Source organism: Balaenoptera borealis (assembly GCF_965194805.1).
Source record: "Balaenoptera borealis genome assembly, chromosome: 12".
Classification (NCBI taxonomy): Eukaryota; Metazoa; Chordata; class Mammalia; order Artiodactyla; family Balaenopteridae; genus Balaenoptera; species Balaenoptera borealis.
The window spans coordinates 78,850,091-78,864,949 of NC_138869.1; the positions used below are offsets into that span (position 1 = coordinate 78,850,091).

At 32.7% G+C, this 14,859-nt stretch overlaps 2 protein-coding genes across 13 annotated transcripts in view; one reads left to right on the plus strand and one right to left on the minus strand.

Annotated features, from left to right (window-relative positions):
- The window catches only part of SUPT3H (SPT3 homolog, SAGA and STAGA complex component), a 441,526-nt gene that overhangs the window by 396,757 nt on the left and 29,910 nt on the right, over positions 1–14,859 (minus strand). The window contains exon 2 of one of the 10 annotated variants that reach the window (XM_082347641.1): positions 10,521–10,617. The exons of the other annotated variants lie outside the window; for them this stretch is intronic. Within the exon in view, the coding sequence (XP_082203767.1) occupies positions 10,521–10,537 (17 nt within the window). The 5' untranslated portion in view covers positions 10,538–10,617. The remainder of the gene's footprint in view (positions 1–10,520; positions 10,618–14,859) is intronic. 10 annotated transcript variants of the gene reach the window in all.
- RUNX2 (RUNX family transcription factor 2) overlaps positions 1–14,859 on the plus strand; it is a 224,374-nt gene that overhangs the window by 18,846 nt on the left and 190,669 nt on the right. The gene's annotated exons all lie outside the window — the stretch shown is intronic.

The following is a 14,859-nucleotide window of genomic DNA, read 5'->3' on the forward strand; positions in this document are numbered from 1 at the left end:
GAAATTCTTCATGAAATAGGAAATATTTAATGTTTTAAAACAAATCTTTAGGAAAGGAAGTCTCACATAATGAAAATATACACCTTGATACAATCTACTGCCATTTCAAAGTTTATGGAATTCAGTGGATATGTATTTTGATTAATGTATTACAATTCAAAAAAATAATGGGGAAATTCTATACCTTATTCAAAAGGAGTTTACTTACAATTTTAACCACAGTTGACCACAAGCTTTTGTCCATTTAACAGCAAGCACACATACATTCCCACATAATTTTTTAAAGATCTGTATAGCAACTGAGATTAAATGCTCTTTTATTACATTGTATACAAAATCTTCATCTTATGTTGAATTCTTAGGAATTTCTCCCCTTTGTATTACTTACTAAGGATGTAGGATTCAACTTTGGACAGTGCTGAATGTAAGCAATACCAAATCAATCATTTCGGGTGTTTATTGTTGTTGTTGAACAGGATGTTAACTCTAAAGCATATTTTTTCATAAATATGCTGTCTTATACGAATAAAAACCTCATCATTCACCATTATATGTTAAGATAATTCCCAAATAAAATGAGCTGTAGAATTGAGTCCAGATAAGCATTTAATACTTGCAGTGAAAAAAAAATTCATTATTGATACACCTCCTATAAGTACTCTTTATTCTTGTTAATACTCATAAATCCAACATCCAATATGTAGTCCAGGACTAAAAATCATACGGAGTGCGATTTTGCCTCTAACTAAGTGATTTTCAATTTTTAAATCAACTGCCCACAAAACAAGGAATTCTGCACCATATAGACATATATTAAGTGAATGCAATTTTAATGATGTTTAAGATATTTTAAAATTATTATATTGATGTCAGAAAATTTACCAAGTTACATTATTCTCAGACATGTATTTAAGATTATGGTGGCAATTAGTTTAAAGACTGTTATCTGCACTACTTCTACTGCCATCCCTTAAGAAATTATACATAAGAGTTACATTAGAGAAGTGAGACTCTAACAAGGTACATCTAAGTACCCTGTGCAAGGCCAATAATTTTTACCACAAAATCAAATAAATTTATTTTATACTTTTCAGTCTTCATATCAATGGTGTCTACTGAAATCATTATACCCTCAACTATAAAAATATATTTACATAAAAGACTTAGCTAAAAACTCAAACATTTAAATACACATTTTCAGGTTCACGAAAATCATATGAACCATGATGAGTGTGCCAGACTTTGTTTATACATTCCTCATTGTTAGATATTCCTTGTAGTCAGGTATCTTACAACTAAATCCGTTTTGTGGTTCAGTTAAAAGCAAAACCCCCCAAAAAAAAGGGAAATAAAGGAAAAATGCTAGCCAAATCACAATAACAATCAGTAAGGTTCTAAGGCATGTATATGCAGTCTTTCTTTGGAAAAATTCGAATGATGAAGTTGCGGTATTCCACAGAACTTTCTATGGACATGGACATATTTTTATACAGAAGCTAAATATTTGCCACGTAAATACAACTTCAATTTCTTTCAATTATGAAAATTTTAATATGTAGTATATGAATTTACCTGTGCATATGAATGCATACACACAAGTGACTAGAGAAACTTGGGATAATAACTGTAAACCAGGAAGAAAACAATTGTAAATTAGTTAACTGAGGCATCGTTTGCAGTTCTATTGGAAAGATAATCAATTACTTTTTGCATGTATACTAACAGAGAACTGTTAATCTGTAAAACCAACAACAGAGATTAGGCATCTGTTAGGGTATACAAGATTAAAGTAATCAAAAACTGTACTTGTAAAACACAAGGTCATTATTTTCCAGTTATAAACTTAAATTAAAAACTGGTATCAGTTAAACAAATTATTACAGTTCACAAGGGAAAATACGAATGTAATTAATCTGCTAACAGATACCTATTTACATATATTATCTCAAAGAACAACTCTGGCTTGAAGCTAAACAGGTATATTTTCTGTATATTTACTCATTGCCCATATAACCTAGGTAAACAAGTTAAATTAGGCATTGTGATTTTTAATTCGGTTATTTCATTTTGATAGTAATAATTATAATTAATTTTATTTTTAAAGTTTTCTACTGAAGTTCCCAATTTAAACTTCAAATTTCCAGATAATCTTTAAGTGGAAAGGTATCATCATTTCTACCAAATGATTAAGAATTACTTAAATGGATCTAAACAAAGTGAATTCACTATGAACCTGAAAAGAAAAAAGTGCTGTATTTTACAATTAATATTTATCTCATTGGTTTCACAGTAGTAGTGTAATTTCATGCCAGAATTAGACACAAGAGTATGCAAAAGTTACAGGGTACGTGTTCCCTTTAATCAATAATAACTTTATTATAAGTTTTGTAAACGCACCTTAAAGAAAACCTATTTTCTGAAGAAAAGTGAATTCTCACTTTGTTTTATAAACTTCTGTCAGATTACAGAAATCTGCAATATTATACTACCACAGAAAGAAAACTTCTTTATGCTAATAGTCTACATTATTATCAATCACTGTGTTTTCCATAAAATGTATAAATGTAAAAATATACAAGCATTTCATACTAAGGACCTTAGCACCCGATTCAAAAATATTAAGACACTATAAGAAGATATCTATGAGAAAACTTCCATCAAGACAGTACCATCCTAATATCAGGCAAGATAACTGGTTACAAAAGGTAATCTAGCAAGATTAATTTTTACTTCTCATGAAACTTGTAAAGCTTTTAGGTAATTCGTCTTTTGACAAAATGCAGAAAAAACCGCTACTGCTCTTACAGAGTTCAAAACAAAAATTAAAATATTTAAGAAGATAATCCATAAAACAGATATACTTAGTTACAAAGACAATGTACTACAGTATGTTCGTAAAGCAATATAAACGTGAAAGTCAATGTAATCCAAACCTTTGATCATTAATCCAACCTTCTCTTCATAGTAGAAACTCCTCTTTTTCATATTATTAAAACTCCAGTGTTAAACAGAATTCTTTACATTCCCTCAGTTGTTAAAACTAAACACACATAATATATTCTATTTTAGGAGGAAAATATAACATTTCTAAAACTTTCTACCACAAGTATCCAATTTATTTTAAAAATACTATTATCTAAGCTAGATCAAGACAATCGGTATTGTCAGAACATCACTCTTGATTTAGTAATAAAGATTTAACAATATATTTCCCATATACTATGTATAAGCAAATTGCAGAATATTTTAGTGCACCAACAGGACCAAAGAAAACACATACGGAGATTTGTTTTTAATCATCATTCACAAGTATCTAGAAAGAAAATTGAGACATATGCTGATTTTTAGCTTATTTTTATTTTTATAAATGTTCTTACTTTTCAATGTAATGATAAATTGGAATATATCAAGAGATACTATAACTATTTTTTAAGAGAGCAAAATATTTGGCTTAAATTGCTACATTATTTCATTATTAAATGGTTAAACCATTCTATATATGTTTATATGTGTAAAAGTCATTTTTACTCAGACATGTTCAAACTATTTTCTTGGCTATGAAATGAAATCATGTGCTCCAACAAATAACATAGTATTTTTGATAAAGTATTTATGTACAAAGTAAATATATATTACATGTACAAAATGATAAGCGATTTTCTATAATGAAACTAATATATGTAACTCAAATTCTCCACTTTGATTTAAACCTTATTCAGCCAAATACATGGTCAATTCATTGTGTTTCCATGATCAAAAAACATCTAATACCCTGAATGCTGTTTTAAAGGAAACTTTAAGAAAAATTATCTTATTATTGTAAGCTGACAGAAAGGAATTTTTTGAAAAGTAGCTGTGAAAAGTGTGTGATCTGAAAACTTACATATGAACTTAAAACTTACATACTCAAACATATGAAATGAACAAGAAAACAGCAAACAAATGGCATAAAATAAAACTCTACCTAGCAACAATACCACACTAAGAAGTCAACCCTGAGCATAGGAGAAACACATACGCTTTTTTAAATAAACGTTCAAATGCAAACTTGCATTTGAACATTTTGAACAGATAACATTCCAGTGATTACAGAATTTTCTTCTAAACTGGCAAGACTAAAAAGAATCACATCTAATTCCTAATTTTGCAATTATAATGTCTGATACTTTCTTTAATCATAAGACTACCATTTATTCTAAACTGGCTGGAAAGGCTTGCCCATTGCATTTTTCCTGTACGTACCTCTTCCTTATCAATTATGGTGTATCTTCAGCATTCGGAGAAGAGAAAAAAAAAGCTTCGAACTTTAACAAAGTTTAAAACATATCATTAAACCAATATTCACAGGCTACTGTAAAAATATTCATTTCTAGAAGGCCAGAAAATCTTGCTTTTTTTAAGCTGACGCATCTACACATAGAAAGCAACTTTTAGTAAGTTCTTTTGCTACGCCATAATGATCTGCTCCAAAAACTCAAGGGTACCTAAAACAACGGGCTACCTGTTCTAGCCATGCTTAGGAATGTGTCCAAATCATTTTTATTGATTTAACCTTTATAGGAATGCTACATATCCTCAGAGCAAAACATTTTGAATGTATTTATAATATGATACACTTCTGAGAAACCATGAAAAAGAAAGCTAAAAACAAATCTAGATACTCCTCCACTCTTGGTTGTTATGGGTTTACTTTTGTTTACTTTAAACACTATCAACAGACCTAAATATTAAATAATTTTATTTAGGAAAACTTACTTTGGCACCACTGGAAGTAGAAATTAAAAATTTATTTTGGAAAAATAAAAGTGCATTTAAATAAATTCTAACTTTAAGAAATAAAATGCCTGACTTGACAATGATGTCACATCTACAAATTTTAACAGATTCTAAATACTCCTTTTATACTCTAGTTACACATTAATCATGGAACCTACAAACATATCAAACTTAAAGAATTTAGTCCTTATTGAATAAACTAGGTTGTACTGTAGTTTACATTCTGAGAGTTTACAGAGAAAGTTCTGTGTTGCCTATCTCTCTAGCTTTCTGCAAGTGGTACTTTATTAATGGCTTCGGCAGCTAATGCCTGCATTAGTTATGTTTGCCAAATAATAATTCACAATATTATGCTTCCTCACATTATGGTTCACCATTCGTTAACTTGAACCTCACCTCTAAAGAAGTTATACTTTCACTGCAAACTGTTCTCTTAAAAAGGCAAACAAGTTTTGAGCATTTCCAGATGTGGCACTCAAAAAAAAAGAAAAATCATAGGCAAATTCTCAAAGAATTCTAAAATTATTAATAAAAATATGGTAAAACTGGAGTTACCACTTATTGCTTCAATGATCATCCATAAGTTTAAGAGCTGAATGTACTATTTATCAAATTAAGAAACTTATGATAGAGCACTAATGATTTCATATAGCTGCCAGTAGATAAAACAAGCACATTTCAGTGTGAGACAAGATTCTACTGAACTGGAATTTCTGACACTCTGACAATTACTGAACATGCAAGAATATAATCATAATATTATCTTTTTCAAATAGTTAACCTATTTTTTTCTGGGTAATATAAATTTGGGTTCGGCTACATTATTTTCATCGTCATTCTTTTTTATGAAACATACAAGCATGCATAAGATTATGCTAAACTAAAATTAAAATAATTTATATGCAGCCTACTTCTCTGGAGCAAGGCTGGAAGAAGAGTGAGGCAAGCAAGCAGGCGCCTATGGTTCAGAATTTAAGGAGATCCTCAGGCACAGCCCTGACAGTGAGTGCCTCCTTAAACGCTGTGCCCTAGACACTCTGCTTGCCTCACTCTAGGCCCAGGTTCTCCTCTGGAGGCACATTAGCGTAAAGCATTTCATGAGACATATTCTAAGCAAGGTATCATAAACAGAAGTATGATAATTTAAAAGTAAGTTTCTATCTTTATATGATTTATATTTTTCTAAAAAAAGAAAAAAGGAACCACTCCAACTTAAATGTAAATATTTTTTAAATAATCATTGTATATTATAATGAGTAGTTAAGAGTTCTGAGACTGCACAAATTTTCTTTAAAGGAGACTTATATTTGCCATAAATATCTTTCAAAGTAAACTAAGTTGCCTTATTGTTTTTAAAAAAAAAGTATTGAGTATGTTCCATTATAGGGTTCACAGAGCTACACTTGAGTTGTTGTAGCCCAGTGACATCCAGATCTGACTGATCAACAGAATCACTTGAGGAATAGGTCTTGGGGAGGGGAAGGGAGAAGAGGCGGTCTTCGGAATTTTTTTAAGCAAAGTTCTCCAGGTAAATCAGCCAAGTTTGAGAGCCAATAGTCAACTTATAATAAGCTTATTAAGACAAGTTATACATATTAATTATATAAATTTCCAAACTGTCTCCTCCCTAAACATTTATAAAGCTTGTTCACAAAACAGAAACCATTAAAATTTCAGTTTGTTACTTTACTTCCCCTTCTTCAAGTAGAGGTTAGTCAATGGTGATGTGTCCAACAAGTAATATTAATAAGGAAAATAAAATCAGAAGCATAGACAATTCAATGAGATGAATAGAGCCGCCCAAATTAATATTTTTATTTTAGGTTTAAGTAGCTATTCTAAGTATATCATCTCAATCTATTCTACTAACCTAGTATTTTAAACTTTAAATTCATTTAATTAAGTTCACAGTAACGTATCTTAAGAAAATATATGTGCCTAAAATACCTTGAAACTGTACTTTGTTTTTATGTTAGCTTTTCTTTCTTGACTGTTTATTGTGCCAGGCACTACACTAAACCCTTTATAAACATTATTTCCTTTAATTCTCACAACTCTCTTATATGAGATGGGCATTATAATTATTTACAGATGAGGAAACTGAAAATGAGGTAATAAAATCTGCCCAAGGTCACACAGTTAAAGAGCTGGGATTCAAACCCAAGCCTTCTCACTCTTAATTACTACCTTATAGTGCTAAACCTAACCTTAAAGAAGCTACTTCCTAATCCCCAATTTCATCTGTAAAGGTATTAGTTCTCGGAAACATAATTAGTTTTATTAAACTGACAAAATACAAAAAAAGAGAATCTTTGCATCTCCAAAGACTCCCAAAGTATAACTTTTAGTAATACTGATCAGTGAGAATCAAAAAGATTAAGAAAAAATGAAACAAGAAGATACCAAGGGATAAGATTTGGGTCAGGTTTAATCAGAAAATGAAAGTTCCAAGGAAATAATTCTTAACCCATCATTATAATCAATAATCTTATTTAATGTCCACACCACACAGTATATACTTAACATGAGATGAAAATACCATTTTAGGAGTTAAAAATTAAGCTCTTAAATTAAACATAAGGAATTTATAATCCTCCTTATTTATAAAATTAAAACGATAATCATTTCAATCACAGGCTTTGGTATCAGTCAGATCTGGAGTCAAATCCTAGTTCCTGTAATTATACACAATATTCCCTTTACCACGATCTCACTGTCCTACCTAAAATTTAAAGCCTATATGAACACACTTATGCTAAGTAACCGAGACAACTTTAATTTAAATATTAATTTCTAAGTATACTTTCCTAAATTCTTATTCACTTAAATCTCTGATGTTCTCAAAGATCCATGGATAAGGGTACATTTCTTTACCTACCGAAGAGATTATATACATGATTTTAGGAAGTATATCTTTTGACATGCACTGTTCATCCTAATTTCATCCACAACCATTTCTCCATTATTATTCAAAACAAAAAATCTTAGAAAAGCCACAAAAGAGCTCTAGATGCTTTTTTTTTTCTGGCAGAGGGTAGGATTAAAGCTGTGAGATTACATTTCTCAATCTACATGGATCCACTGAGAGAAGATGCACTGACCGGAAGCCATAGGTGATGATAAGTAGATGAGACATTTTTGCAAAGAATAAAGAACTGAGGAGAAGAGAAAACTGTTTGAGCATCTACAAACATCAACAGACTTCTCCAGTCATTCTGCACCCATATTTAATTTGATATGTAAAGTTTTAATGATCAAACCAACAACCTGAGAAAGCCTAAACAAGGTAGAGTTATTTATTAAAATTAAATAAACACACATGCAAGTATAAAACCACAGATACTACATTTTAGAAAAGGAAACATGCAAACCGGTGCCCTATCTGGTAATGGAGGCAAGAAGTTAAAAAAAATTTTTGGTTAGAAATAAAAGCTAATAGGGTCAGATACTTCACTGGCTTTAAACTCCACAAGTATTCACACTGATTTCATCAAAGTCACTAAAAAGATGTGAGAAAAGAAAGACTAAAGGTTTTGTGTGCAGCCAAAATAGTCAACCAATGAAGCAGAGAATGAATTTAAGAATTATATGGTGATTTAGTCATCATTAACTAGTAGAAAAAAAAATCTAGCCTGAATGTGAAAAACACAAGCAAGCTACAAAGATAATACAAAGAAATAGCAGAATTTGGCAGCAATTACTGGGAGAGACGAAGAATAAGGAAAATTTGATTGCAGCCTAGCAGAGAATGGTGAGGTTGCCAATGATTAAGAGAAAAACAGGAAAGGGTAAAGTAGAGTTTTGTTATGTCATTATTAAAGTTGTGCTTACTGGGAAAAAATAGGTGTACACAACACAATTTTAATTTTTAAAAAATTATACAGGGGTATGCATGTGTATCAGAAAAACTCAAAACAGTGGCAATCATTATGTTTAGATAATTCAGAAGAATTATGAAAAACTTTTTTTATACTTGCCAATATTTTTCCACTAAAGAATGAATAAATTCTATAATTTTTAAAATTTAGTTGACAGTATGCTTTAATGTTTAAAAAGCTTATTTTTCCTGAACCCATACAACAAATTTGGTACTGGAAACAATGTTGGGTTGTTTTTTTTCCCCCCATGCATGAAATAGAGTAAATTCCCACAATTAGAAACTATTTTTAAGTGTGAAAATCAGTTTCACAAAAACCACAGAATCTCATGGAAATATGACAGACCTAGGAAGGGTTTTGGTGTCTTTTAAGTTGAAATCCCAGTCACACCAATTACAAACCGTGAGCAAGCTACTTAAGCTCCCTGTGTCTCAATTTCTTCATCCATAAAAATATTACCACCTACCTTGAATGTTTTCTGTGAAAAGTAAGATAACACGTGTAAAGCACCCATACCCAGTCAGAAAAAAATCACTGCAGTTATTACACATAATCAACTTTCCAATTCTTAAATCCTCTTAAAAGACTAAATGTGACTTCTCAGAATGTGGTCCACAGACCAGCAGCAACGGCATCACCTGAAAGTTTGTATAAAAATGTACAACCTCAGGCTCCACCCCAAACTTTCTGAATCAGAATCTGTATTTTCACAAGATCCCCGGGAAAAACAAAATTTGAGAAGCCCTGTTCCAAATAACACTCAATTAAGGAGTTACCAGCTCCCTGAACTTTTCCACTCCATCTCTGTCCCCGAGTTCTTTCTGATGCTGAGTGAAGAGTACCTCGTGGTTTACTCTTAATTCCTAATTCTGAGAGACTTGCAACAAACCAATGGAAAGTCTAATCTACTTCCACTTCCAAAACATACTTTTCAAACCTAAAGAGAACTCTCATGTTCACCCCTCAATTAATCCACCGAGCAGGTCCTGTGGTACATAACTCTCTCTTGTGAAACAATGTCTTTAAGAATTCAATAAATTCAAATTTTTTAAAAATTTGATAATTACACTTTAAAAATGATTAAGCTGCACAACCGTATTAACTAGGTACCAGGCTATATTTACCCATGTTGTCCACGAAGTCTCAACGCAAACTTCTCAATTCCTTACTGAAAGTTAAAAACACTCTATCTGGCCCATGTTCCTGAGATGGTTACCCAGTACCCCTGACGGCACAGAGCTTGTGAGGCATGGCTACTGCTGAGTACAACCTTTCGGCTTCTAGTACTCACCTTCTAGGTGGCTCACAAATCATGTCTTCAAGAACCTATTCTAGAATCTCAGAGGCCTCAAGCTGAGAGGTATTCAGACTTTGATTCTGAAAACTAATTCCTCTCTTTGATATTTTACACTATTTACTGTTAAGTATTTTACAATTGCAGGTGCCCAGTCTTGTCTTTTTTCCGTTCCATGACAACTAACTGAATGAAACAGGAAACACAGAAGACAACTGTGTATATGAAAAATTGTCAGACAAAACAGCAATTCAAATTTCCTAACTTAGAGTAATAAAAAGTGGCATGAAGTAGTATCACAAAGAAAAAGAACATCTACTAGATTCAGCAGTACACTAATATGATTTAGACTATTACACAGCTCCTAGAAGTTGATCTCCTCTGAAGGATTTCTTAGACTGCTTTGAACAGAACTTTCAACTTTCTTTTATTTCTTGTACAGTTGAGAACTCCCTCACTTACTCAGCCTAAATTTCCCCTTACCTATATACTTATTTTTGCTCTCTACCCTTATAAAGGACATACCCTTAGTTGCCCCTTCAGGTACTGCCTTCTTCTTTCCGTTCTCCTACCTGAACTTTCTTTTCATTCATGTCCACATGAGCATGGCCTTAGATTCCAAACTTCCAGGGAAGGGTCCATATGTGTAGGTTTCCCTTTGAAAATTACCTAGAATAGTAAAATTTAGGATGGGCACACCTATAATGATTAAAAGCCCACAGAAAGGCTTACCACAAATTTAAAATTCATTAAAAATTAAGAACAGATAAAAGCATGTCAACTTTTTGGGTAAGGAAGTTGTGTATGAATCAGCATTTTACTCTTGGCTAGGAAGACTTAGAGAAAAAGAAACCTGAATATGAAAGGTGAATTGGCCTTAAAGACAACAAGAGGAATATACTTAGTGGATGGAGAAAGGAAGCTCATTTAAGAAATAAAGAATGTGATGAGTTAGACAAGGGAGACAATAAAACAAGTGGAAGTTGAGAATTTTTAAATCTGATGTGTAAGGGACTATTTATAAGCAGCGTGGTTTAGTAGTTGCTATATACTATTCTCTAAAGCAGGCTTCACTCTTATGAGTCTAGAAATGTCTCCACTGAACCTAATTGAATCAAAATCAAACAAACTGATTTATGCTAACAAAAGGGCTGTATATTAAAATGTTCCTCATGACCAGTATCTGCTTGCTCAGCACACCTGAATATCTAATAGGTAGCCCTACAAAGGAAACAAACTTAAAAAGACAAAGTATGATAGCCAGCCAGGATATCAGAAAGTCAAAGTGAAAGATTAATTATAGTCACAGGACATAGTCTTAATAAATTATTCCTTTTGATTTCTTTACATGGTTTAGTTTTCTTGTTTTTTTCCAAGCTTCCCACCTCATCCCAACTTTTTTAGTATGATAGGATTTTTAAAGGACTAAGCTGCAAGTCAGAGAATTAAGATCTAGTTACAGAGTTACAATGATATAAGACAAAACAGTTTTTCTGAGCTTCAGAGTTTCATCGCTTACCAGTATTGAACTATATAAAACTCTCTATGGCTTTTCCAAATTCTCTGTCTCTGCCATACTTATTACATTCAGGATAGATTATTTCTAATAGTACTTCCTGGCTAGCAGAAGGCCATCCATAGCAGATATCATGGTAGAAGGCATTTTTTCCCACTGAGACCCTGCATAACCACAATCCTTCTCAATTCTGGTCTTCAGGGAGCCACTAATAAACAATAGGAATTTGCAGAAGTTTTTTACCATTACATGCCTGAGGGTTTATCCTTCCATTTAAAATTCAGTTTCTTCTTCCTGACTTTCATCTAACCATGCTCATTTCTACTGAATCCTGACATCAATCTTTTATTTTGAGTTTTTGCTTCTGCAGCCCTAGATGCATGTTTTAAGGAGGCATTAGCAGGGCAGTGATTAGAAGCAGAAAGGTAATGAAAAAGATAGATAGATGGAAGAACTTCATTCTAGAGCCCTTTTACTTTCCTGCATGGCTTCTAGAAAAATAACCACCTCCTCATGCCTTAGTTTCCCCATCTGTGAAATAGGAGGAAAAATCCACCTACCTGCCCTGCCTTGCATGGATGTTTTGAGATTTAAATGAGATAAAATACGTCAAAGCTCAAAAAAACATCTCATGTATATCATATGAAGTCATTACAATTTAGTGCTGTTAAAAAAAAAAAAAAGTTCAAACTTGAATATGCCAAAAAAAAATGCTTGTGCCTTTAAATGGCAATAGGGGATATGGGCCGGCCAGTTTTTTACCAAAGAATAAAACTTTAAAATTTTCAGCAAACCAAGCAGTTTTGAAGACTAAACTTTGTGATACAATATTCATTAAAAAATTATCTCAGAGTTACTTTGTCTATACATTCCTCTAGCTCAGTGGGTCTCCTCTTTTTTATAATGTAACCCATCAATAAAATATACATGTAATGACCACCACTGTACATTTGTTTATAAATTATATATATATATATTACCTTTCTAACACATTATTTACCTTATAAATTATTCATGAAAACAGAAAATTTAAGGCATGAAAAAATATATAAATAGAAGTATTAATATTTTTTCCCTGAACTCTACTTTGACACCACTGCTATAAGCCAGTGGTTTCAAACTTTTTTAAGCTATGGAACTCTCTGTTCCAACACCAAATTTTAAAATGAAAACCAAATCTATAAAACAAATAAAGGCAGAGCTGCTCTGATTAAAGTGGGAATAAGGGAACCAGAACCTGGAGGTCCATGATGAAACACCTATGGTTCCAGAAAGCACAATTTGAAACAACTAATCTTGAGATCAGACTTTCCATTAACCTCTTTAAAAATAAATAAATGTGGAGACGTGGATGGATCTAGAGACTGTCACACAGAGTGAAGTAAGTCAGAAAGAGAAAAACAAATATCGTATATTAATGCATATATGTGGAACCTAGAAAAATGGTACAGATGAACCGGTTTGCAGGGCAGAAATAGAGACACAGATGCAGAGAACAAACGTATGGACACCAAGGGGGGAAAGCGGCGGGGGTGGGGGTGGGGGGTGATGAATTGGGAGATTGGGATTGACATGTATACACTGATGTGTATAAAATGGATGACTAATAAGAATCTGCTGTATAAAAAAATAAATAAAATAAAGTTCAAAAATTTTTTAAAAACATACAATAAATAAATAAATAAATAAATGTGCTTTTACTCAATAGTGCTGTTTCCTTAGCTGGAAGTCAAAGATGTTATAAGAATCAGCTGAATACTCAGGACTATATTTACTGCCGATACACAGTTAAGGATACTGTTGACTATATAATAAAGTGTCCCTCTGCAGGCTTCCAGGGAAGAAAATTTTCTCAGGCCTCAGTACCAATAAATGTTAAACTCCTAATAACTATGTGTTATATTATGGACTGTGAATCTAGTTTCTTTTGAGACAGTATTGTATACAATGTTATCTTTCCTATATTCTAGGAAGCTTAACAGTAAAACTTTTGTCCCAACTCAGCAATCAGAGAGGGACTTCATTATATGCATCTCAGTGCATTTTTACCACCTGTATTAATTTTGCACCTCCACTCCTTTTAGGTTTAATTTTGATTCTCATTTTTTCTATCCTATTCTATTATAAACAATTATGACAAACTCCTCAAGTCTTTTTGGAATCAGTTAAGATACAAATGATAAAACTCAACACTCAAACTTGCCACTTGGCACCATCAGTTTCCCATTCCCTCCAGGAGGGAAACGTCGGAATTAGCTTTGGTAACTAATGCACTAATTCCATGAGGCCCCAATACCTAACAATCTAGCCTCTGCTTTATCACTTATAATCATTTCCTATTCTTCATTCCCACTGCCATTACCACTCACCTCGACTATTATAGTACAACAGGTCTTCCCACAGCCAATCCATTTTACATGCTGCTTACAATCAATCTTTCTTAATCAGTATCACCACATATCACACCTTTATCTTCTCAAACACCTATTAAAGGTTTCCCACTACCTACAGAAAAGACTACACTCCTTAGTCTGGCATTCAAAGCTTGCCACATTCTGATACCAATCAACAGTTTTGCCTGTTTTTTCCTACAATCAAGTTTCTCTCTGGACACATTAAACTTTCTGTCGCATATGCCTCATCTCTGCCTCTGGGTCTTGGATCATGCCGTTTCCCTTACTTGCAGTGTCCCCTACCTATCCTCACTGCCACACTACCTCCAGATTTCTACAATGCCAAATGTTAGCCATCCTTGAAGACAGAGCTCAAATGGCATTATTTTAACAAGCTTTCAAACTCCAAATTGAAAATCCCATTAACCTACCTCTGTATTCCAAAACCAGTATATCTAATTTTTCACATATTCATCTCCTATCATTCTCTTTCTGTTTCTATCTGTGTATAAGACTATTTATCTCTCTACTTATACATATGTGTAAACATATACAATTCTCCTAGACCAGTGACTCTGAAGCCCTTTTATTTTTTTTAGTTGTAAAATCCATTTTTCACATAAGATGCTATGAGAAAGCCCAATAAGGAAAATGGACTTTTAAAGGAGCTTTTCTGGTTGCAAGGGAGAAGGGCTGAGAAGATAGCTAGAACTTCACGCTCTCTGCAGACATCTTCACAAAGCACAGAGATACAGCACACCAAACCACACCCTCTGTGAAGACAAGCAGTATACTCACTTTATTCACCTATCTCCCATGTAGGAAGGCAACATTGTGTAAAATCAGATAGTCCTGGGGTCAAATCATAGCTCTGCTGTTTATAAACTATGTTCTCTATGCAAACCCTTAATCTCTCTGAACCTAAATCCTCATCTGTAAAATGGAAATGTTAAATCTATCTCATGTGATGACCACATGAGATAAGACACATAAAAGTCATAC